The sequence below is a fragment of the Borostomias antarcticus genome (assembly GCF_949987555.1).
Source record: "Borostomias antarcticus genome assembly, chromosome: 14".
NCBI classification, from domain to species: domain Eukaryota; kingdom Metazoa; phylum Chordata; class Actinopteri; order Stomiiformes; family Stomiidae; genus Borostomias; species Borostomias antarcticus.
The window spans coordinates 20,974,175-20,999,914 of NC_140247.1; the positions used below are offsets into that span (position 1 = coordinate 20,974,175).

The 25,740-nt window shown below is 45.7% G+C and overlaps 2 protein-coding genes across 4 annotated transcripts in view; both read left to right on the plus strand.

Annotated features, from left to right (window-relative positions):
* Positions 1–325: 325 nt before the first annotated feature.
* On the plus strand, positions 326–11,622 carry hprt1 (hypoxanthine phosphoribosyltransferase 1). Of its 3 annotated transcripts, XR_014630764.1 has the most exons (11): positions 326–495; positions 2,231–2,337; positions 2,567–2,750; positions 5,607–5,672; positions 6,359–6,376; positions 6,502–6,584; positions 7,967–8,013; positions 8,262–8,338; positions 8,909–9,630; positions 9,943–10,032; positions 10,712–11,622. XR_014630764.1 is itself a non-coding variant. In XM_084448773.1 (9 exons), exons 1-9 carry the CDS (start codon positions 469–471, stop codon positions 8,954–8,956), a joined length of 657 nt encoding a protein of 218 aa, XP_084304899.1. In that variant the 5' UTR covers positions 326–468; the 3' UTR covers positions 8,957–10,473. The 3 variants fall into 3 exon arrangements, 1 of the variants encoding a protein (XP_084304899.1); XR_014630765.1 differs by lacking the exon at positions 10,712–11,622 and having other exon boundaries at positions 9,943–10,473; XM_084448773.1 differs by lacking the exon at positions 10,712–11,622 and having other exon boundaries at positions 8,909–10,473.
* Positions 11,623–12,703: 1,081 nt separating this feature from the next.
* Positions 12,704–25,740, plus strand: part of LOC311317545 (connector enhancer of kinase suppressor of ras 2-like) — a gene marked incomplete at both ends in the record, with an annotated part of 71,444 nt that continues 58,407 nt past the window's right edge. The window contains one exon of the mRNA XM_084448619.1: positions 12,704–12,767. Coding sequence (XP_084304745.1) covers positions 12,704–12,767 — 64 coding nt within the window. The remainder of the gene's footprint in view (positions 12,768–25,740) is intronic.

Sequence of the window (25,740 nt, forward strand, 5' to 3'; positions counted from 1 at the left end):
CTATATAAATACAATTATTATTAGGCTATTATAATAATAATAATAATAATAATTATTATTATTATTATTAGTAGTAGTAGTAGTAGTAGTAGTAGTAGTAGTAATGCCCTTCATTAGGCTAATACGCTTACCAATTATACTATAGTAATTGGCTTGGTGTCGAACGGTCATTTCATGGTAATTTTAAATATTTTTCTATAGATTCTACAGTGAACTTCCGCATTGCGTGAACCTGGGCGGTGCATGCGACTCCCATCGATGTGATTGGTCGATAGGATCGGTCTGTGTATCTGTCGCTGCAGCGCTAGAGGGGCTTTGCGGAAGAATCTGAACCCGCACCAGTAGCAGTCCTACTGTAAGTAGGTGGATGGTGTGTACTGTAAAAGGGTGCCTGTACGTCGCCAGTCAGCAGAGTGTGTTCTGTCAAGAAGGGAGCGATCGCAGCAAGCAACAGTGGGACAAACTGACATGGCGACCAACAGCCCCTGTGTGGTGGTAAGTCTGAACCGAGCTCATATAACGAGTCTGCTCTGCTGCGAAGCGCTGCTTATTTGTTAGCCGACGTTAGAGTTCCTATGGAAATGGTTGTAAGGAAGCTATTTTGTGGAGAAAAACATAAAAACTACGGAAATAATAATTTAAGTGAAACGTTGACCCCAGATAGTAACTTGGTTGAAATATTTTATATCTTATGTATGAATCCGGATAACCTAATATAGCCTACTGTATAATATTTCATGGCCTGCTGTATTGCGCGTATGTAACGTGAGGACACGTGATGTGGGCCATGCTTCTAATATAGGAAACATTACGGTAACCGACTCCGCGCTAAAAGACAGTGTTTGTATGGCGAATTATAATTTACTAATAGGCTATGTTAGTAGGCTACATGTTCTAACGACATCACAGAAAAAAAGAAACAATGTTACATTTGGCAAATCTGCAAGTTCTGATTGAAGATCACAGTGAGCTAGCTGGTCGCTACGGTTAAAGTGTTTCATTGTACCGTAACGTTAGAGCCCATCCTCATAAAACTCAATATAGTAAGAATGAAAGAGATGAATGATATCACCTGCGTCTTGAGGATAATTAAGAGAGAACAATGTTCTGCGGTTTGGCAGATATGCTGACAGTGGTTGAACAATAATTGAAGATGACATACTGCCTTGGAAACTATTGTGCGCATAGAGGGCCCTCTGTGTGCGAGACTGAGCGCTGGAAGATGAGAAATGACCATGGCAGCTAATGCAACAGTGATCTTCCAAAATGTTATCTTGAAACTGTTTTGACTGGTGAGCTCATTGCATTTACAGGTTATCAATGCTCTCATGCTGAAATGCTGCATGCGTTAGATCCCACTGGACTACAGGCCGTTCAGTCGGGTACATTCAGCGCCAAACTGTTGTCCTCTTTCCTCTCTGACCCTGGACTTGAAAGTTGAGGTCTGTAGCTCTTTGAGTGAGAGGTCAGTAAAAACCGGCTGAGCACCAAGGTGTTGTCTCGTCTCATGATGCTGTGAATCGCAGGTGGCCAGGAACTGAATGTTCCCCAGCTGCCAAACCCGTCACCCCCCCCCCCCCCCCCCTGCTACCAAACCCGTCACCCCCCCCCCCCCCCCCTGCTACCAAACCCGTCATCCCCTCTCCCCTCTGCTACCAAACCCCCCCCTATCCCCTGCCCCGCCCCCTGCTACCAACCCCCCCTGAGCCCCTCTCCCCTTTTATAGAATTAGCTTGATATTTCTGAACAGAAGTTGTGTGTCTACTGGTTAATACCAGAATCTTTTATGGGTTCAACTCAACGATGTTGGTGTAGTTCAGAACGGAGAGATACGGTGGGTAACGTCATGGTTGGAGTGGACCTGATTCCTTTTTCGAAAGAATCGGGGTTGGTGAGAGGCAACACGTTCTGCCCCCTCCCTGCCCTTGGTCAGTGTTGAGGGCCAGACTGCATGACAGGGCCTAATCTGGTGCGTTTGTCCTTCAGGCGAGTGTTTCTTGTGTTTTCCCTGTGGAAAGTCAACAGAACCAGTTAGACCGGAGGGGAGGGGGGGGGGGCGGGTGAAGAAGTTAATAACCTCTAGGGATTTTTCTCTCTCTCTCTCTCTCTACTGCCCCAGTCCTTCCCCCGTCTCCCCCTTCCCTCTGCTGCGTCATGGCTCTCCCACGTCATGTGCGCTTAAATCAACAGATCCTGAGCGTGTGGTGGTTTTGTTTCTTGTGTGTTCCAGATCAGCGATGATGAGCAGGGGTATGACCTGGACCTGTTCTGCATACCGAAGCACTACGCCTCCGACCTGGAGAGGGTCTACATTCCACACGGACTCATCTTGGACAGGTGGGTTCCTTCTGACCGGCGGCAATCGACTCAAATAGCAAATACAAGGACAACACAAGTTACTGTACTAATCACGTCCTCCTGGCTAGCTGGCTAGACCACTCCCACACACGCATCTATTTTCAGTGCTTAAAAAAGAAGGGCCTCAAAGACTGTGACCGACTGTAACAGAAATCTGAACTGACCGAGCCCCCTCTGTCTCCCCTGACCCCGGGCCCCCTGGAGCCAGGACGGAGAGGCTCGCCAGGGAGATCATGAAGGACATGGGGGGGCACCATATCGTGGCTCTCTGCGTGCTCAAGGGGGGCTACAAGTTCTTCGCGGACCTGCTGGACTACATCAAAGCCCTGAACCGCAACAGCGACCGTTCGATCCCCATGACGGTGGATTTCATTAGGCTGAAGAGCTACTGTGTAAGATGAGCACATCACATCACCCTAGAGAACATGACATTATAACCACCTATATAGTTATCACATCACCCTAGAGAACATGACATTATAACCACCTATATAGTCATCACATCACCCTAGAGAACATGACATTATAACCACCGGTATACTCATCACATCACCCTAGAGAACATGACATTATAACCACCGGTATACTCATCACATCACCCTAGAGAACATGACATTATAACCACCTATATAGTCATCACATCACCCTAGAGAACATGACATTATAACCACCTATATAGTCATCACATCACCCTAGAGAACATGACATTATAACCACCGGTATACTCATCACATCACCCTAGAGAACATGACATTATAACCACCGGTATACTCATCACATCACCCTATAGAATAGGACATTATTACTATCTTTATACTCACCACATAATCCCAGAGCAGGGGTTCCCAACCTTTCTTCCCCAGAGCCCCCTAACTCACACTTGATGGAATTTGCGGGGGGAGGTGTGTGTGAGGGGGGGTTCTATCAGGTACAAGTAAGAGTTCAATAAAGCGCTTTGACAGTTTAGCAGTAACATTACTCATACCCCTTAATTTTTCAAAATGTTGTTGTTACAGCATTATTCCAAAGTTGATTAAATTCTTTTTTTCCCCCTCAAAAATCTACATACAATAAATACCCCATAATGACAAAGGGAAAATAGTTTTTTAGAAAATGTTGCAAATATAAATATGTATATTTATAAGTATAAAAAATAAAACAACTGATCCCTTTACTCAGTACTTTGTTGAGGCACCTTTGGCAGATGACGCTCTACAGGCTTGGCACACCTGTATTTGGGGTATTTCTCCCATTCTTCTCTGCAGATCCTCTCAAGCTCTGTCAGGTTAGATGGGGAGCGTCGGTGCACAGCTATTTTCAGGCCTTTCCAGAGATGTTGGATTGGGTTCAAGTCTGGGCTCTGGCTGGGCCACACTAGGACATTCACAGACGTGTCTAGAAGCCACTCCTTCGTTGTCTTGGCTGTGTGCTTAGGGTCGTTGTCCTGTTGGAAGGTGAACCTTCACGCCAGTCTGAGTTCCAGAGCGCTCTGGGGCAGGTTTTCATTTAGATCGTTCATCTTTCCCTCTATCTAGACTAGTCGCCCAGTTCCCTTCTGAACACCTTCACAGCATGATGCTGCCACCACCATGCTTCACCATATTAGTGAAGTGACGCTTGGTATTCAGGCCAAAGAGTTCAATCTTGGTTTCATCAGACCAGAGAATCTTGTTTCTCATGGCCTGAGAGTCCTTTAGGTGCCTTTTGGCAAACTCCAAGCGGGCTGTCATGTGCCTTTTACTGAGGAGTGGCTTCCGTCTGGCCACTCGACCATAAAGGCCTGATTGGTGGAGTGCTGCAGAGATGGTTGTTCTTCTGGAAGGTTCTCCCATCTCCACAGAGGAACACTGGAGCTCTGTCAGAGTGACCATTGGGTTCTTGGTCACCTCCCTGACCAAGGCCTTTATCCCCCAATTACTCAGTTTGTCCAGGCGGCCAGCTCTAGGAAGAGTCCTAGTGGTTCCAAACTTCTTCCATTTATGAATGATGGAGACCACTCTGCTCTTTGAGACCTTCAATGCTGCAGATTTATTTTGTACCCTTCCCCAAATCTGTTCCTCGATACAATCCTGTGTCTGAGGTCTACGGACCATTCCTTTGACTTCATGGCTTGGTTTCTGCTCTGGCATGCACTGTCAACTGTGGGACCTTATATAGACAGGTGTGTGTCTTTTCAAATCGTGTCCAATTAATTTAATTTACCACAGGTGGACTTAAATCAAGTTGTATAAACATCTCAAGGATGATCAGTGGAAACAGGATACACCTGAGCTCAATTTTGAGTGCCATAGCAAAGGGAATGAATACTTATGTACATCATTAAAAACTTAATAAAAACATTTACTAAAAAAATCTTTTTTTCCCCACTTTGTCATTATGGGGTATTGTGTGTAGATTTTTGAGACATAACAAATGTAGAAACTCAGCACTGACACTCAAGTCAGTCAAACTGGCACTCAGCATCAAGGGTTGGAATTGGGGGGCTAAATCACTAAATGATTCCCGAGCGCGGCACTGCTGCTGCTCACCGCTCCCCCAGGGGATGGGTCAAATGCGGAGAACTAATTTCACCACCTCTCAAGTCAGGTGTGTGACAATCATTGGGACTTAAAAGTGAAGGGGTGTGAGTACTATCCAGATGCACTCTGTGGTATTGTAGTGTAGTAGAGGCAAGGCATGTAGGCCCTTCATCGGACATAATCATGTATTTCGTTACAACTGCTCTGTGACATGTCAATGACATGATTCTTGAACAAATATTTGTCTAACTAAACATGATATTTAGGCCTCAAACTGTCTGAGGCTTAACGCCCCCCCCCCCTCCCCCCGCGATCATTGGTGCCCCCCTAGAGGATATGACATCATAACCACCTATATACTCACCACATCACCCTAGAGAATAGGATATCATAACACTGACTCTGACAGTCTACTACAGACACTGACTCCTACAGACACTGACTCTGACAGTCTACTACAGACACTGACTCTGACAGTCTACTACAGACACTGACTCTGACAGTCTACTACAGACACTGACTCCTACAGACACTGACTCTGACAGTCTACTACAGACACTTACTCTGACAGTCTACTACAGACACTGACTCCTACAGACACTGACTCTGACAGTCTACTACAGACACTGACTCTTGACAGTCTACTACAGACACTGACTCTGACAGTCTACTACAGACACTGACTCCTACAGACACTGACCGAGGCCCTGACTCTGAGTGTGTTCACAGAATGACCAGTCCACCGGGGAAATCAAAGTCATCGGAGGGGACGACCTGTCTACGCTGACAGGGAAGGTGAGCACTTCTCTCAAATTGTTCACTTTCTCACTGTGAATACAGATTTTTATTAATGACATTAGGGTTGAATGTTTGAATTACGCATCTAATATAATCTGTCATTGTTTTAATCATTAGTAGTTTTAGGACTCTGGTCGTAGTGTAATTCAAAGAACCATTTCCTCTTCTCACTATTTTATAAAAAAAATATCATTACAATATACATTGTACTGCTCTACTCATGTAGCAATTACAAACATCAACCTTTGAATTGCCCTAATAGCTACGCACACACACACACACACACACACACACACACACACACACACACACACACACACAGTATATATTCCCACACTAGGTCACAGACTGGATTATTTATATTATATATATATATAATATAAATAATCCAGTCTGTGACCTAGTGTGGGCCCTGGTGTGGTGTCTAAACCCAGTAACTAAACCCAAGTTATCAGGTACATTCCTATGTGAGAATAACATATATTTGGTTTGATCAGTTTTCATGATGGTTTCAAAGGTTTCCACATACTCCACCACGTACAAATGAAAGTGGCCAGCTGCCATGAGATATCCCTGGCCTCGTACCACCTCAGTTTGCTCAAGTGATTGTTACTTATTTACAGATAAATCTGAGGCGCTCTGTTTTCTTTGGCGTATAAACCTCTGTTTTCTCTTTTTCACAGAATGTCCTGATTGTGGAGGTATGTGTCCAGTAGCTAGTCAAATGTGTTATCATGAGCTCCAGTATGTCACAATTCAAACTTTTTTTTTTAAAGTGTTATGAACATTTTGTTTAGTCATTCTAACTCTTCCTTGTCTTGTACAGGACATCATCGACACAGGAAAAACAATGAAGACCCTTCTCCAACTTCTCAAACAGTACAACCCAAAAATGGTGAAAGTAGCCAGGTAAAGCAAAGACCAGTTAGGTCCTAGAAATCTACACTGCTCAATCAATCAATCAATCAAAGCTTTATTTGTATAGCGCATTTCATACCCAGAGGCAACACAATGCGCTTTACAGAGAACAAGGGAGGTGGGCATACGACCCACTCTACATATTCCAGAGGGAAGCAAAAAAACAGAATTCACCCGGGGGCCAGATAAGTGAGCTGTAAAAATTCTTCCCTGACCCCTCTCAACAAGGCGATCGAGCAAGCTCCAGGAGTATGTTTGTCTACCGGCTAAGAACATTTATAAAGCAATACATTACATTAAATTACATTTCAGAGTGAGAGAGGCTAAAAGCATCATAGGAGAGAGAACATTCTACGGACATCCACAGCAGACACGGGGGTATCTATCGGACTCCGGACTGCTGTGCTCTTGAAGTTAAGCATATATAATATCTCCATTATCAGGCCATCAGGTCAAGGTACAGAACAGGGCATCACTATCTGTCCACTTAAAGAGCTTTGAACCAGGACACGTAGTGTGTTTGTGTGCGAGTGCTCGCATGGCTGTGCTGTGCTTACGTACCAATATCCAACTGTCATGTTTCAATGAGTTATGTGTCTCTGTGTTATTATGTGTCTGTGTGTTATTATGTGTCTGTGTGTGTTATTATGTGTTTCTGTGTGTTATGTGTTTCTGTGTGTTGTGTTTCTGTGTGTTATGTGTTTCTGTGTGTTATGTGTTTCTGTGTGTTATGTGTTTCTGTGTGTTATGTGTTTCTGTGTGTTATGTGTTTCTGTGTGTGTGTTATGTGTTTCTGTGTGTTATGTGTTTCTGTGTGTTATGTGTTTCTGTGTGTTATGTGTCTCTGTGTGTTATTATGTGTCTGTGTGTGTTATTATGTGTTTCTGTGTGTTGTGTTTCTGTGTGTTATGTGTTTCTGTGTGTTATGTGTTTCTGTGTGTTGAATTTCTGTGTGTGTGTTATGTGTTTCTGTGTGTTATGTGTTTCTGTGTGTTATGTGTTTCGGTGTGTTATGTGTTTCTGTGTGTGTGTTATGTGTTTCTGTGTGTGTGTTATGTGTTTCTGTGTGTTATGTGTTTCTGTGTGTTATGCGTTTCTGTGTGTTATGTGTTTCTGTGTGTTATTGTTTGTTTCTGTGTGTTATTATCTGTTTCTACGTGTTAGTATGTGTTTCTATGTGTTATTTTGTGTTTCTGTGTGTTATGTGTTTCTGTGTGTTATGTGTTATGTGTTTCTGTGTGTTATTATCTGTGAACAGACGTGTTTCTGTGTGTTATCGTGTTTCTCTGTGTTATTATGCTTCTCTATGTGTTAGGACTACCCTAGTACAGCAGCTCCAGTCATTTGCTCATCATCCTTGTTTCTGCCCTCAGTTTGTTGGTGAAGAGAACTCCGAGGAGTGTTGGCTACAGACCAGACTGTAAGTTGCACAAAGTTGAATTGCCCTCCAGGGACAATAAAGATTTATTGGATTAAGAGTTGAATTGAAGCAGTATCGTTCCAGTATCGTTAACTAAATATACATTTAGGGCTACATACTGTAGGTCATACGGAACTACTTTACTGCGCATATGAAGCGGCATGGTTCCTGCTCTCACAATCACGTATTTCAGGGTTCCTGCTCTCACAATCACCTATTTCATCTCTTGTTTCAATGTGTTGTTGTAGTTGTAGGTTTTGAAGTCCCCGACAAATTTGTGGTGGGATACGCGCTAGACTACAACGAGTACTTTAGAGATCTAAACGTAAGTACAGTCCCCAACTTCAGACCGAGTAGCTAGTAGAGAATGCTGAACATGCAGAATTCACGTTTATTCACCTTATTCACCTCAGGTCAGTCTGACGTAATTGGGGGTGGGGATGAGGAAGTGCCCGTTGACTTCAATGTTAAAAGTTCACTGTAAAAACACCACTTCAAGAACCAAAATAGTCAAAATAACAGGCTGAATACACTATCGGGGTTACAAACTCATCATTACCAGAATTTGATTGTTTTTCACTGCCGTTGTTTTCGCGTTTGGAAATGCATGGGAGTAAATGCAACTATGGCTCATTCACCTCTATGTATTTCCAAACGCGAAAACAACAGCAGTGAAGTGAGTCTGGTAATGATGAGTTTGTAACCCCGATAGTGTATTCAGCCTGTTATTTTGACTATTTCAGTTCTTGAAGTGGTGTTTTTACAGTGAACCTATAACATTGAAGTCAACGGGCACTTCTGCATCCGCACCCCCAATTACGTCAGACTGACCAATATGGCTGCCAGGTGAATAAGGCGAATTGGAGTTGTTAATCGCTGTGCCTTTTGTTTCCAGCACATCTGTGTCATTAGCGAGACGGGGAAGGAGAAGTACAAGGCCTGAGGAGGAGGAGGAGGAGGAGGAGGAGGGGGAGCTTCTCATAGCTGTGTGTCATTACGTCTGTTCATGTTGCGATTCATTTTTAAGATCTGATTTATATATATTTTTGTCAGGAAATCAAATCAAAGGTGCAGCTTACATGACTCAGAATCGCATGCATTGCACACACACACACACACACACACATACACACACACGCACACACACACACACACAGGTTGCTCAGGGTTTTGGAGAAGGTTCATGTACACTGATTTTGTCCTCAATTTTGCAGTGTCTCTTTTTGCCTCCCTTCATGATAATTTGTGTGAGAAAGCGCATGTGAACCGGGTCTTATTCAACGTGTGTGGAGCCCCTCTGCCCTTAGTGAATACAACGCTTGTGTGCTCTGTCGCGTATCAGTACCACCCACTATTCATCATTAGTAATTTATTTGAGTGACGTTGGTAGCATGAAGTAGTTATATTTTCATGTTATTTTAGATTTCAACAATCTTTCAGATTGACTTTGGTTTTGAAAGTGTCAATTCAAGATGGATCTCTGCCTGTGTAGAAAGAGTAATATGATAGAACCATTATAGTGCAGGTATCCATGATTACATTAACTTTAGGAAAGTTCACTTAACAAAGGTTGTTTTTTATGTTTGCAGTCAACCCAAATACCAGTATGGATATTAAGTAAGAATATTGCTCTATTAATTTATCAATATCTTATTTTCTAAATGCAAGAAATGTATTTTAAAACTTGAATGTACTGTACGACAGTGTGTCATGAATCAGTGCCAGAGTTTGTTTATAAACCCAGCAATCTCACTTGCTTTTTTAATACCAACCATTAAACTCATATGTCAGTGACACAAACCATGATTCAATTGTTGGACACTTTTGTTAATGACTGAAGATAGATTACTGTTCATATAGTCATTTGCGTGTTATAAAGCACTGTGTAAAAGTGAACCAAGGCCTGAAACTGAGGGAGTTTTTTTGCAGGCAGGCCTGACTTCAGCAGAACAGTAACACTGGACAGCAGCACAAACACAGCCGTATGCATGTGCTGCTTCAGCCTACCTTTGCCAGAAGGTTAGTAAAGGCTAACAACACACAACACAGCATAAACATGACTAAACCATGCAGGCTCTAGTCAGTCAAGTGTACTTCAGTCATGTATGCATGTTCCTGGGTCTGGATTCAAGACAAGTCATGATCTCTGCATTCTGTGGGTTCTGTTGGCTACATGATGACATTACAGCATATACATACAGTAAGGATTTTACATTTTAGTCATTTAGCAGATGCCTTTATCCAAAGCGAGCCTACATTTGTCTAGAGTAGGTAGACTGAGAACATCCCAGTCATCGTCTGGTAAAGCCTTCTGTAAGAACAAGTGACACCAGTAGTCACAGTTCTAGAACAAGGAAGCTCTTACACATAAACATGATGTTAACACAGTGTCTTCGTGTGGAAAAACGTGTGTGTGTGTAATTGTGAAATAAACCGCAAATGCGAAGAAGTGCTTTCTGCCACTGACCCAGTTATTTGGCCATCATTACAATATTCAAATTATGTGGGGCACAACACCAAATCTAATTTATTGTCTGTCTTCTGTAAGTTTCCAAAGCTTTCATGTGTGGTGTAGTGATAAACCACATGATCCAATGAAAGCACAAATAAAAACCTGATCCACACAGGGCTAACCCCGCTGTGCTCAGAACTCATGGACTCATACTGTGATATTTTCACATCCTCTTCCTGTCTGTAGCTCTGCATCTCCTGCACTGTCCAGGTACTTACTTCCCAGACAGCTGGAACAAGGCCTAGCAAGGCTAACCCTAACCCTGGAACAAGGCCTAGCAGGGCTAACCCTGGAGCAAGGCTAACCCTAACCCTGGAACAAGGCCTAGCAGGGCTAACCCTGGAGCAAGGCTAACCCTAACCCTGGAACAAGGCCTAGCAGGGCTAACCCTGGAGCAAGGCTAACCCTAACCCTGGAACAAGGCCTAGCAGGGCCATGGACTTGAACAAGGCTCACTGAATTGGAAGATAAAGTAAGATAAATTACACACAGGTAAATCATATTTTCAGTGTAACGACGCCCTCTTGTGGTTGAAACGGATGCTGAGTTAAATGATATGGGCACCTCTGCGTTTACCGACTCCACCACCACGCACCATTCGTATGCGAAATGTCTCATAATAAAAACTTTCTTGGCGCTAGCCACTTCATGTGGGACTTAAATGTGTTTAAGTCTCTCTAGACTAGACACTAAACGAGAATCCATGACGTCACCCGCTCCAAACACAGCGAGTGCAGCCGCGCGCCGCAGGGGGGCGCTGTAGTCTACACGTGCTTCTGCTCATGTGTTGACCTGTGTTACACCACTTAGATGAGCATCAGCACAGACCCATGCGTGCATTAGGCTACACAGTCTTCAGTCATGACCTGATTTGTTCAAATCCATAGAGCATGTACATAATCCATCCAGACCCTTATCTAATAACCCAGCCAATTCTATACTTACAGAAAGGGTACCAATTGTGTTACTTTGTAAAATTGTTATTTTGTAAATTGTAATTTGTTAATTTGACATTTGTAATTGAGTATTAGAGTTTCTCTGTAGCATAAACAGCAGCAACATTTCACTGTGCCTGTACACTGTACATTATATGTGATGAATAAAATAATCTTATATTTATTATGTTTATTGTTTCATTATAGTGTTTGTTCACTTTCTACTCTAAACTGCAGTCCAATGAGAGATTATAAGTGTGTGTGTGTGTGTGTGTGTGTGTGTGTGTGTGTGTGTGTGTGTGTGTGTGACAGAGAGAAAGAGAGACTGGGCTTGCACCACTTTCTCAGCATTGTAATTGTTTTTTTGAATCACGTGGAAGCAGTAAAATACAGCAGCAAGCCATTCTTCAACTTTCCCCCATCCTCTCTCATCACACGCCTGCACCTGCTGTGTGTGCGTGTGGGTGCGTGTGCGTGTGTGTGCAGTCTCTGTGAAAGGGAGAGCAACTCTACATGGTGTGTGTTGCACCATTCCCAGGGTATCTGACCGGTGGCCCATGTGATGCTGCAGCGAGCTGACGAGGGGAGGAAAGGAGAGGAGAAGAGAGGAGAAGGGGAGAGGAGAGGAGGAGGGGGGAGGAGAGGAGGAGGGGGGAGGAGAGGAGAGGAGGAGGGGAGAGGAGGAGGAAGGGAGAGGAGGAGGGGAGAGGATGAGAGAGTCGGAGAGGAGGAGGGGAGAGGGGAAGAGGAAGGGAGAGGAGGAGAGAGGGCAGAGGAGAAGAGGGGAGGAAAGAAGGTAGGGAGGAGAGGAGGGAGGGAGGGGAGGGGTTGCTCCATCCTTCGCGCTCACCGATTTCACTTCTCATTGCGCGCGGCGGCTGGCGGGAAGGCACGAGAAGGAGAGAGAGGGAGAGAGAGGGAGAGAGAGAGAGAGGGAGAGAGAGAGAGAGAGAGAGGGAGAGCGCGTGTGCCCGTGGTTTGCACCACCGCATCCCGTTCACCGATTCTCCGGACGGCCGTGCTCTGATTGATGGGATAGAATATAAATCTGTTTATATATTTATATATATATATATATTTATATATATATATATATATAAATATATATATTTTACATTTTCTCTCTCTCTCTCTCTCTGCAATTAGTTAATGATAAAGTCATTTCTGATGTGACCAACACGTCCGTCGACACCGTGCTCGAGTCGTTTGGTGTTCGTCCCGTAGGGACCGTGTGACATCAGCCATGGCTCTGGTTATGGAACCGATCAGTAAATGGACCCCGAAGCAGGTGCTGGACTGGATGAAAGGTAATTCAGCACGTTTCCTTATTAGTCTGACCGTGACCATGATTATTACGAACAGGACCGGTCTTGCAGCTACGGGTCCACATCTGCATGCATGCCTCCGTCTTCCAGGCGAGGATCGTGGCCGCTCTTTCCCCCTTGGATGCCGATGTGTTAATTGGGATAACCCCCTTGACTGTTATTAGAACGAGCGCCGCTAACGAGGCTCCGGGTTGAGCAGCAGGAAACCCGTCGTTGTGTGATCTCGCCCGGCTCCAGAGCGCTGCTCTTGCCAAGCCTCTGTACCGGGCTCACCGCTGATCCAGCCTCCAGCACCGGGGCCCCGCTAGCGCTCCGGCCGGCGGACAGCGATTCATCTGGAAGATTTCTCCTCCTCTCGTCCCTCAATCAATGACATGTTGGTAGCATGTGTCAGTAGGCTAGTGACGAGGTGTTCACCAGACTGGTGTTCGTGCGTGCGTGTGTGTGCTGTTGATGTGATTAATGTAGTTAGCTGCGTGCGCCCCCCCCCCTGCCCCCACACACACACACACCCCACACGGCTCCAGCACCACGGACAGAGCGCGGCTAACGCACGGATCAGTCGCTCTGCAGGCCGCTGTGTTTGTTTCCGTTTGCCGGCGGGATCCCGTCCCTGGGAACAGTCAGTCTGAATGAATAATGTCTAATCCTGCGTGCTGGGGCGTGGGGAGGATCTGTTGGAACACACCATGTCGGAGGCCTCAAAGGGAGCGCTATAGGAGGCATGGAGGAACGTCCCACAATCCCAGCGCGGAGACCGATGGAACAGGCTAAGTAATCTCCCACTGTCAGAAGGATTTTGTTATCGATAACGCGTGGACAGTTAGCACACGTTCATCTGGCGTTGGTGCTTTTATAGGACGCTATGCTGAGGTCTGATTGCTGACGGTGCTCCGGTATGTCTGCCTCCTCCCCCCGCGGTTTTAAAATTCCTCCCCAGAAGCCACAGGGTTTTTCAGAGCCGTGGAGCTCTTGGAGTTCAGAGCCCTGACTGATGCATCATTCATAGCCAGGAGGACACTGACTGACTGGAAATGAGGTGCTGCCGGATCAATGCCAGAGAAGCCATGCATCAAGACTCATTAGATCCTATTCTTTTTAATGCAGATTTCAGATTCAAGGCCACATCTCAATAGTCCGATATGGCCTCCTTGTCTCCTCTATCCTTAACCCAGACACGGATTATACACAGGTCACAGTGGAGGCCTTCTATAAAATGACCTTTCACCTGTTCCTGGCCTGTTACTATATCACCCTGAAAGTGAAGGAAAGGAGAGGGAAGGAAGCCGAGCTGCTGTATTGAGACACACCCCACGGTGGGTTCCTGTACGCCCTCCTGTCTCTCAGCTCAGCCATAGATGAGTCATCAGCATTTGTTTTGGTTTGAACGCCCACATCGAAGGAGTTTCCTGTGTGTGTGTGTGTGTGTGTGTGTGTGTGTGTGTGTGTGTGTGTGTAACTGTGGATTCATGGTTTTGCAGATCTATTGTCTGACGTGTTAAGCAGAAACAAAGGCAACCTGCCTCTGCTGTGAGACTGATCTCTCTAGTGAACCTGCCTCTAGTGAGACTGATCTCTCTCTAGTGAACCTGCCTCTGCTGTGAGACTGATCTCTCTAGTGAACCTGCCTCTAGTGAGACTGATCTCTCTAGTGAACCTGCCTCTAGTGAGACTGATCTCTCTCTAGTGAACCTGCCTCTGCTGTGAGACTGATCTCTCTAGTGAACCTGCCTCTGCTGTGAGACTGATCTCTCTAGTGAACCTGCCTCTAGTGAGACTGATCTCTCTCTAGTGAACCTGCCTCTGCTGTGAGACTGATCTCTCTAGTGAACCTGCCTCTAGTGAGACTGATCTCTCTAGTGAACCTGCCTCTAGTGAGACTGATCTCTCTCTAGTTAACCTGCCTCTAGTGAGACTGATCTCTCTCTAGTGAACCTGCCTCTAGTGAGACTGATCTCTCTCTAGTGAACCTGCCTCTAGTGAGACTGATCTCTCTAGTGAACCTACCTCTAGTGAGACTGATCTCTCTCTAGTGAACCTGCCTCTAGTGAGACTGATCTCTCTCTAGTGAACCTGCCTCTAGTGAGACTGATCTCTCTCTAGTGAACCTGCCTCTAGTGAGACTGATCTCTCTCTAGTGGACCTGCCTCTAGTGAGACTGATCTATCTGAACCTGCCTCTAGTGAGACTGATCTCTCTAGTGAACCTGCCTCTAGTGAGACTGATCTCTCATTAGTGAACCTGCCCCTAGTGAGACTGATCTATCTCTAGGCACCCTGCCTCTAGTGAGACTGATCTCTCTCTAGTGGACCTGCCTCTAGTGAGACTGATCCCTCTCTAGTGAACCTACCTCTAGTGAGACTGATCTCTCTCTAGTGAACCTGCCTCTAGTGAGACTGATCCCTCTCTAGGCACCCTGCCTCTAGTGAGACTGATCTCTCTCTAGTGGACCTGCCTCTAGTGAGACTGATCTCTCTCTAGGCACCCTGCCTCTAGTGAGACTGATCTCTCTCTAGTGGACCTGCCTCTAGTGAGACTGATCTCTCTCAGGGAAATGGAGGCGATAGAGGGAACAAGGACGGCTGTCAGAGGACGAAGCTCTGATCGTGGCCAGGACGAGAGCACTGCTACCCTGGGATGAGGCTCCGTGATGAGGAGGGATGAGGTTCTGTGATGAAGAAGGATGAGGTTCTGTGATGAACAGGGATGAGGTTCTGTCAGTTGTCAGATGCATTAATTATTACAGACTTTGGGCTTATCATGGGGGCTGTGGGACCCTTAAAGACGCAATGAAATAAAAAATGTAGTTTTTCTTGAATTTGAATCACATCCTTGGTGTGTATATATGCCAAATATTTTTCAAAATTTCCGTTTCGTTGTAGTCTTATATCAAATCCTATGATTTTTTTCTTCCTGTAAAACATAATCTCTCGAGTGCTTACATCAGCAATGCAAGAGCAAGGTCAACCAATAATCTCACGGCACACACCTGTCAATCAACGCTATCTGTCTATTTAATCTGTCTAAAGCTGTTATAACCTGCCAACTTGTCAACGTTCCAATCAAATTCCTCTAAACGTTATGTCCCGCCCCTATGGCCTGTTTGAGTCGGAAAAACGTCAAATAACAGAAGTTAGATGATCTCAAATCATCTTTGTTTCAGCTGGACTTTAAGCCTGTGATAAAAGACTCTTTTAACTATGCGTACGCGTCCACCACGTGTCTCCTGCCTTCATTTGGAGCTGATGCACGCCGAAAAATACACGCTTGACACACACACACACACACACACACACACACACACACACACACACACACACACACACACACACACACACACACACTCTGGACCAGCAGCTTTAAAGCAGTAACATGTTGGTTGAATGTGACACTTGCTGATTGTCTTTAGGCTACAACAAAACAGACGTGCACTTTTTTTTATTATTATTTATAAATTTTCTAAACCTTAATGTCCCACTATAAAAGTTGTGGCGTGGTATCGAGACCTGCCAAGGCCCCACTCTCCACACACTTGTTGGTTACCGTTGCTACCTCCATGATATGCTCTCATCTTGGGAGATCATTTTCACAAGCTAGCTACCTTAGCATCAAGTATCGATAGCTGAGGTAAGGATGCTGATGCTTTTGCTAGCTAGCAAACGTAAAGATAAAATCACAACTATAACATTGCAAACTAGCGAGTTAACGTTATCGATAAAGTCACATTATGAGTGCAATGTTAGTTAGCTAGCTACGTAAAGGAATATACTGTAACCAGACCAATAATCTAATAGTCCTTAAAAGTCACTCTAGTTTAAGTGAACCCAACATTATTCAGATAACGGCATTGTCTTGCCTGTAGGCCACTGGTGCAAATTAAGGGTCAGGAATCTAGATAGACAGACAGACAGACAGACAGTGAGATAGATAGATAGATATATTATATACAAACCTAGACATTGTGATCAGCCACTACACACACACACACACACACACACACACACACACACACACAGTGAACTGAATTGACTGTTTTCTTTCAGTTTCTGACAACCACAGTTTCTTCAGACCAGTCTCTCTGACCAGTCTCTAAGAGCAGTGTCTCTGACCGGTATCTCTGACCAGTGCCTCTGACCGGTCCCTCAGACCAGTGCCTCTGACCGGTATCTCTGACCAGTGTCTCTGACCGGTCTCTCTGTCCAGGCTGTCAGACCAGTGTCTCTGACCGGTCTCTCAGACCAGTGTCTCTGACCGGTCTCTCAGACCAGTGTCTCTGACCGGTCTCTCTGACCAGGCTTTCAGACCATTGTCTCAGACCAGTGTCTCTAAATCTCTCAGCCTTTATTAGGTGTTGGGTAGCCTCAGCTGCCGGAACGCTCTTATATTTGCCAATATTCTTCTTCTTCTTCTTCCTAAGAAGTCTGACTTCCCATGCATGAAAAATCACCAAAATGTGCACATAGGTCTAGCCCTATGCTAGAAGTCCTCAACTGGCATTGGGGGCCAATAGTCCTGATGGTGGTGCGACAGCAACCGTCTAAAGTTTAAAACGTAAAAAGATCAAAGCAAATCAGCCATACATGCTATCCCTTTGCAACCACCACCAACCTGTAGGCACAAGTGAGTAGAAACGTCCACTTCCATATGCGTTGAGGCAGATATTGTGGCAGGAATTATGAAGTCCATCACTCTGTTTTTCTCAAAAACTGTAAAACCTATCAAACCCTACTCCTCCCACATTTTTTTGGTCCATTGTCACCCCAAATGCTCCACTACATCTTCAGACTGTCCTCCGCAAACAATCTTCACAGATTTTTGAAATATAAAAAAATGAGCCCACAGCACATCAAAATGTTTTACTGTAAACAGTACTGTATGCAGCTACTGCAAATACTCGCTCAATAAATCTCCAATGTTCATGAAAAAAATGACATTTTCATGATGGTAGATGTAGTGTGAAAATCTTCAGAATTTTATCTCAAAAACTGTATTTAATTATTTTTATTTTTTTTAACAGTATTTTGAAGTCTGTCCCCTCAAACTACTGCTGTTCATACTGGAAAATATACACTACCCACAACCCTATAGTGCAACAGCAATGTTGTTGTTGGCAACCCCGCCCCAATAGCGGACACTATGGCTGCGTTCCGAACCAGTACCTACTACAGCTGCCCTTAGAAATTAGTACTTTGCAAGCAGTAGGCATCCAATTGGGACATACTACCTTGTCATAACATTGTGATTTTAATGCGCACAACTCTCTGTGGGGCAGCGGTCACGCTGACGGGACTGGGGAGGTTGTGGAGGAGGTGCTGGAGGTGTGCTCGCTGGTGTGTCTTAATGATGGCCGGGGACTGGAGTGGTTGTCACTAGGAACGTGACATCGTGTTTGGATCTGATGTTGGTCTCTGGTGGTTTGAGTGGTGTGTGTGACTGGTCTGTTTTGTCTGGCTCTTCTGTTGGGAACGTTCATTTTCCCATCTTGTGCACTCTAGTCTCCTGAAGTGTTTGTCGCCTGAGGTAGTACACTCCAGTAAGGTAGGTGGCGGTATGCACCTTTAGTTGGTCTGCGACCCGCCATTAATTTAAAGAAGAAGAAGAAGAAGAAGAGAGGACACCTGTGCCACTGATTGCTTGATTGGTTTCCCCCGTCTTGTTAGTCTATAGCTGAATCCCACCCTTGCGGCCCCTCGTACTTGCGGCCTGAGGCCTGAGCACTTAATTGACGTCAGCTGGAAGGGCCAGAGGGTGCAGGGCCGTGAATAAAGCCTTCTGTACACTGTACGACTGATCTGGGATCCCTTCCCACTGTACGACCGGGACTCCGTCTCAAGACCATACGACCATACGACGTGTGTGTTCACACTATGCGATTTGTATTCACACTATACGATTTCTGTCAGCCACGATTATTCCCACGATTTATCTTGGCTAAAGTTCTATGTGATCTGCGATCTACAACGAAAATATCTGACATGCCAGATATTTTGTCGGGAGGTCGTAGCCTCATCGTAGAACGTCGTAGCAATGAATCGCAGATCGTACACCTTCTCACACTGTGCGACTTGCGAGTCCCGATTTTGCACACGATGAGCTACGATTGTCTGCGACAACCCACGACTACCTTACGACCTCAGAATCGTGGGTTTTATCGCACAGTGTACATGCGGCTTTAAATGGGACAGCACTTCCAGCGGTGTGCCAACGATTCCCAAGCCAGTTTAGCGCAATTCCCCTTCCACTTCGTTTTCATTGGCTGCTGCGTCCCTCCGACGCGCTCCTCAGCTCTCCACTCGGCTCTGCAAATTGACCGACTGACGTCTGTTGTCATTTAATAATAATAAAAAAATTATGTTGGGTGGGATAGGTTTGCAGCATGTGGATTTCAAGATAAATGTGTTATCGGCAAATGTCATCATTTATGTGTGATGCACTCGGATCATGACTCGGATGCACTCAAGCACTGTGTCACATGAGACGCGGTGGACTGTGGGTATTTTCTGCTCCTAAGTCCGCGAAATTGCGGACCTTCGGTAAGTGCGGTTAAAGTGCGCAAAATGGCGGCAGTGGCGCACTTGTGAACCTAGCAATTCCGTTTTGGGACTACCCTGAGCCCTTGTGGACTTAGCGGGAACGCGCATGTAAGGCCACAAGGCTGCGAGTGCTCTGCACTTTCGCGATTTGGGATTCAGCCTATGTATATATAGCCTACATGTAGCTCCCCTCTTGCTGTTTGTCTGTTCATTATTGGCTGTACGGTAGCTGTGCGTTGTCCCTGGTGTTGTCCTGTGCCAACTTGTAAGTCTGTAAGCTTTATCTTTTGTTCTCTACTTGTTGTGTGATACCTTGGTTTTATTCTTTAGTTTTTGGTTTTTGCCCCTTGTGGTGCCTTTATTTCAACAAACATTTTGTGGAAACTGCTGAAACCTCCATGCTACATGCACCTGTGACAGTGACAGTACATGCAAACCTTGTGATTTGAGATGTTTAAGTCGGTGTGAAACCATCTATGGGTTCTCACATGGCAGGTAGCTCAAGAGTTCAAGCCAAGGGAGATGCAGAATAAAAATGCTAATGCATACTCCACTACTTTTTTAAACAATATTTTTAATTTGTACTGTATCTGTTACTGTTTATTTTGTTTGCATCGCTTCATATGACCAGTCTTATCTCAATCAGCGCCACCTGTGTTGAATCCAGTCAATCAGTGAATGCATGCTCAGTCCAGAGTCACAACTCATTCCCATCACAGTGTGTAGGCTTACTAATGTTGATGCAGGATTCCAATGGTTTAAATATCTAACTGTGACATTTATACTTTAGGTCAAACTGACAGCTTCACACTTGGCTCAAACAAGAACACGACCTTCCCTTGGTGTCTGGTTGTGAGCTCAAGCCCCAGGTGATGCAGAATAAACATGCTAATGCCTACCCTGGCACTGTCTTTTGTTCTCCACTTGAGTGTGTACCTTAGTTTAGTTTTTGGTTTGGTTATCTCTTGTGGTGCCTTTAACATTTTGTGGAAACTGATGAAACCTCCTCATACACCTGTGACATTTACATGCAACCCTTGATTGCTTGTCAGTGTGAAACCATCTATGGCTTCTCACATGGCAGCTAGCTCAAGAGTTCAAGCCCAGGGGGACGCCGAATAAAAATGCTAATGCATACTCTTAACCTAATGCATATTCCTTTGGGTTGTGAGGGCCCCGGGTTGCCACAGTATTCTATTAAAATCCAATCATGTTTTTCATGTAAAACAAAATGCAGTAGTTGGACTGAACCAATTTCAACCAATAATATGACATCCACTCTCAATCTTCAACTTTCAGCAACACAGCTAAGATTCATTATTTGGCTAGTTAGCAACAGCATGGCATGTCTTTGGCTGTTCGCATTACATTAGTCATTTACAGTAGCTAAAACCTTTATCCAAAGTGACAATTAAATTTAACATAGGAAGCAAGTGTACTACTATTCACCAGAACTCACAAGTGCATCTCCTTTCTAAACAAGTGACTAAGAGTATAATCTAGTGCTTAAGGTAAAGTGCAAAAGTAAATACTGTAACTAAAAAAACAATAGGTGCTTAAGAGGGAAAATCCTGGTAGTACTTCTTGAAGGGGTGAGTTTTGAGCCTATGGCGAAATATGAGCTGATGTCGGGGGGCAGTTCACTGTTTGGCCAGGAGAGAAAAGAACTGTGGCCATGTCACAACCTCAAACCTTGTTCCATCTCCTAACTGTAGCAGTTAACAGGAAAACATGCCTTCACCAGTCCATACCTGGACCCTCATATATTTGCCATTTGTCTCCTTCCTCCTCCTAGTCCGCCCGGCCCCGACCCAGTGCTGCGCAGCAGCTAGAACCTATTTGGATCTAGCCTATATACACTGACACCTGCAACAATAACAAAGACCACAACCTCCCTTAAAAGCTGTCTGCTGCTCAAAACAGTTGATTTAACTCACATACTTTTGAGAATAAGCGCTGTTGTCGTGTGAAAGCCTTTTTGCGGTTGTTGCCGCGCCCCAGTCGGCTGAGCAGTTGGGCCCGGTGTGGACGGGGGCCTTAACGTCACAGCATTTTTATTTGATCTATTCCAGTCTCAAGTCTGGGGTCCTGCTACTCTCTGTCCCTCCAGCTGTACCAGTCTCCTCACCTCTCCATAACTGAGTCTTACTATACCAAGGGAGAGAGAGAGAGAGAGAGAGGTGGAAAGAGAGAGAATGAGGGAGGGAGAGAGAGAGGGGTGGAGAGAGCGAGAGAGAGAAAGGGGGAGGGAGAGAGAGGAAGGGAGAGAAAGAGAGGGGGGGGGGAAGGCGGGGGATGGTAACCCTTTACAGTGTAGAGCTAAAACGGCAACACTCTTAAGAATATTCTGTCATGCTGTCATGAATATTTCAGGGTGCGGAATATTTTTAGTGACAGCGCGTTGTGCGGCTTTTTCATGCACTCAGAGAGGCACTGATGTACTTCCACCAACCAGGGGACACGGAGGGGCCCTCGGACACGGACAAGCGAGGGGACGCATGGCTCCAACTGCGCGCTGAGGTCTGACAGGCTGGGAGGAGCAGATTTGTTCATCCAAATCCTAACAACATCCATCTGTAAAACACCAAAGCAAACACCACGTCACTTCGAAGGGATAAGAGATAGAAAATACGGTAGACCACCAGATCCTCCTCTCCACCCTCGAGGAGAAAGGCGTCACTGGCTCTGCAGGTTTGTGTCCTACCTGAAGGGCCGCTCTTACCAGGTGACACGGAGAGGGTTGATGTTGAAACCACGTAGTCTGACTACGGGGGTTCCACAAGGGTCTGTCCTGGGTCCTCTCCTTTTTGTGCGTGGTTGGAAGCCAGCGCACCTAGTATAGTGTTTGTCGGGTTATCACTCCCTCCCTTACTCCCTCCCTGCCTTACTCATGACAATGTTGGCCTGCATCTCTCTGTTGGCACCACAAGAGGCAGTAGTCCCAGCACCAGTAGTCCCAGGACACCAAAACCAACCCACCGATCTCCGCTGCACAAGTAGAGTAGTGGTCAGAGCATTGGACTCCCACCCGGGAGACCGGGATTCCAGACCCGGTGGGGATGACTTTATGGGACTATACCCCAAACCTCCACACGTTCATCCTTTCACTACAACCTTTTTATCTCTTACCTAAATTCGACAAGTAGAGTAGTGGTCAGGGGATTGGACTACTTATTTCACCACCTAAAGGGAAGTGCATACAGCAGGTAATGAATTTTGTCCAGAAACAGAAGTTGAATCAATTTCAGCTAAATAGCTAACATTACAGGAATCATCAGTGTAACTGCTTTAGCCACTGACCGCTACCATTAATGTTATGGAAGCTGCTGCTAGTTGTTGTGAGTTCATGAGCTAACTGGCTATCCCGCTCTTATTGTGCTGGATTAGCATTGAAAGCATTGTAACTGTAACTGGCGACAAGACCTATCTTAATTTATCAGACATTATTTCATGTCATTTCAATTCACAGCTATTTCAGTGGCATGACTAGCTTCCATCCTACCAGTCCTGAACAGAAACAAGCAAGCCACGCACATAAGCCAAGCTGGACCTGGCCTGGTTTCCCTCTACATTACATCTCTGGGTTCTGTCATTCACTCGCATGGCCTTTCTCACTGCTATGCCGATGACACCCAGCCAGTCTTGTCATTTCCATCATCTGACACACAAGTGGAGATGTGCCTACCTGGGTGCTTGACTGACTTCTCGGAGCGAATTTTGACACACCACCTCAAACTCAACCTGGACAAGGTTCGGGCGGCTGTAGCTCAGTTGGTAGAGCGGGTCGTTCAGTGATCGAAGGGTCAGTGGTTCGAATCCCAGCTCCAACTGTCCACATGTCGAAGTGTCCTTGAGCAAGACACCTAACCCCAAATTGCTCCCAATGAGCAGGTTGGCGCCTTGCATGGCAGCTACCGCCATTGGTGTGTGAATGTGTGTGTGAATGGGTGAATGAGAGGCCATTGTAAAGCGCTTTGAGTGCCTCTAAGGTGGAAAAGCGCTTTATAAGTGTAGTCCATTTACCATTTACCATTTACAAGACTGAGCTGCTGTTCCTCCTAGGGAAGGGCTGCCCGCACTGGGACCTGGCCATCACCATTGAAGACACAGTGGTGAAGTCGACTCGGACAACGAGGAATCTTGGTGTGACCCTCGATGACCAACTGTCGTTCTCCACACATATCACATCCGTTACACTCTCTTGCAGATACCTGCTCTACAACATCAGGAGGATTCTCCCTTTCCTCACCGTTTCCTGAAACGGCGCAGGTACTCATCCAGGCCCTGGTCATCTCCCGCCTGGACTACTGCAACTCTCTCCTTGCTGGGGCCTCGGAATCAGCCATTAAAACCCTAGAACTTGTCCAGAAAGCTGCTGCTCGCTTGGTGTTCAACCACCCCAAGTTCTCCCACATAACTTCCCTTCTCCGTTCTCTACACTTGCTCCCTGTAGCGGCTCGTATCCAGTTTACAACTCTGGTACTAGTCTACAGGGCAATGAAAGGAATAGCTCCCTCCTACCTCCAGACCATAGTAAAACCCTATACCCCCTCCTGACTGCTACGCTCTGCTACCTCGGGGCAACTGGTTGCCCCGTCACTCTGAGGCCCCTGCAGTCAATCGACATGGTCAGGGCTCTTCTCTGTCCTGGCCCCGCAGCAGTGGTATGAAGTGCCCTCTGACGTCAGAACAGCAGAGTCACTGCCCATCTTTCACCGCAGGCTCAAAACTCAGCTCTTCAAGAAGTGCTACCAGGATCCCCCCTCTTAAGCATTTGTTGTATTTTTAGATTGCTTGCACTTTGCCCTCAGCACTAGATTATGCTCTTAGTCACTTGTTTTAGAAAGGAGATGCACTTAGTAGGCAAGTAGTAGTACACTGGCTTTTTCTACATTAAATACAATTATTGTTAGATAAAGAGTCAGCTAAATGTACTGTAAGTTAATGTAATGACAATAAATGCTGGTTTATTTGACATCATGGAATGAAGGAAACTATGAAGAAGAGGATCATTTGAGAGCAGAGAATCATATCAGATACTGATATCAGTGTAAACTCAATTGCGTATAGAACAGGGAGGAACTGTGGATTGTGTGTCTGTCTTGATGGTGCAGTGCAGCCTTCAAACTTGTGTGTGCTGTGTGTGTGTGTGTGTGTGTGTGTGTGTGTGTGTGTGTCCGTTCGCGCATGTGTCTTTGTGTTTGTGTGTGCTTGTGTGTGTGTTTGTGGTGTACAGGTATGTGTGCATGGGTGTATGTCTGTGCGTGTCTGTAGCTTGTGGAGATGGTGCTAAATTAATGTGTGTGTGTGTGTGTGTGTGTGGTGTTTGTGTGTGTGTGTGTGTGAGAGAGAGAGAGAGAGAGAGAGAGAGAGAGTGAGTGAGTGTGTGTGTGTGTGTGGGGGGGGGGGGGAGCTGATGCTGATCCCTCACTCCTCCTGGTCGCCTGGCAACCAAGACCAGGCAGTTCGGAGAGGGTCGGGCCTTGGCAGCCTGACAGGCAGTTGAACTCTGACCTAGGCTCTAGTTCAGTCTACATACAGGCTGCGTTCCAAATCGCATACTTCCATACTATATAGTATGCCCAAAAAGTATTTACTGTAGTATGTCCCAATACATAGTATGCCACATGGCGTATGGCAAAAATACCAGGATGTCCTACTATATCTGGTCGTATTTTGCAGTATGCAAGGCAGCAGACTTTTCTGGCTATTCTGACCCACAATCCTGTGCGCAGCGGAAATTCTGTCTCATGTGCGAGCCGCGCCAGAGGTGTTTTGACAAATCCCAGCTGTGGACGAATGTCGCTTTATGGACTGCGACGGATGTGGTCAAATTTCAAGGCGCAAATGACAAATTGGTATGCCCCAATTGGATGCGTACTGCTTGCAAAGTACCTACTTTCTAGGGGCAGCCGTAGTACGTACTGGTAGTAAAAAGCAGAAGTATGCGATTCGGAACGCAGCCACAGTCTTGTCCTTATCGTGAAAGATAAGGCAACATTCCTTTGGCGTACTTTGGGTAAAGATCACGTTTTACTTGAACTAAGCAGTCGTTCAGAACTGTAGATTATTGATTTGAAGTCCATTACTAACTCCTGTCTTATTTGTGTCTCATTAAATCAGTCGTACACACCGTATTCCCCAACTGTGATCTAAGGACATGTTCACTACCTCTTTTGTACGCAAAATACCGTATCGTGCGTTGGCATCTACTGGTTTGGCAGACAAAGCTAGCTAACGTCCATCTTTGTTCCGAGCTGTTGTTGGTGTGTCTCCTGTAGCACGGTTCCTCGGGGTGATGACCTCCTCTCTCCCACCTCCCACCTCACATTTTCCACCTCACCACCTCCCACTTTCCACCTCACCACCTCACCACCTCCCACTTTCCACCTCACCACCTCCCACTTTCCACCTCACCACCT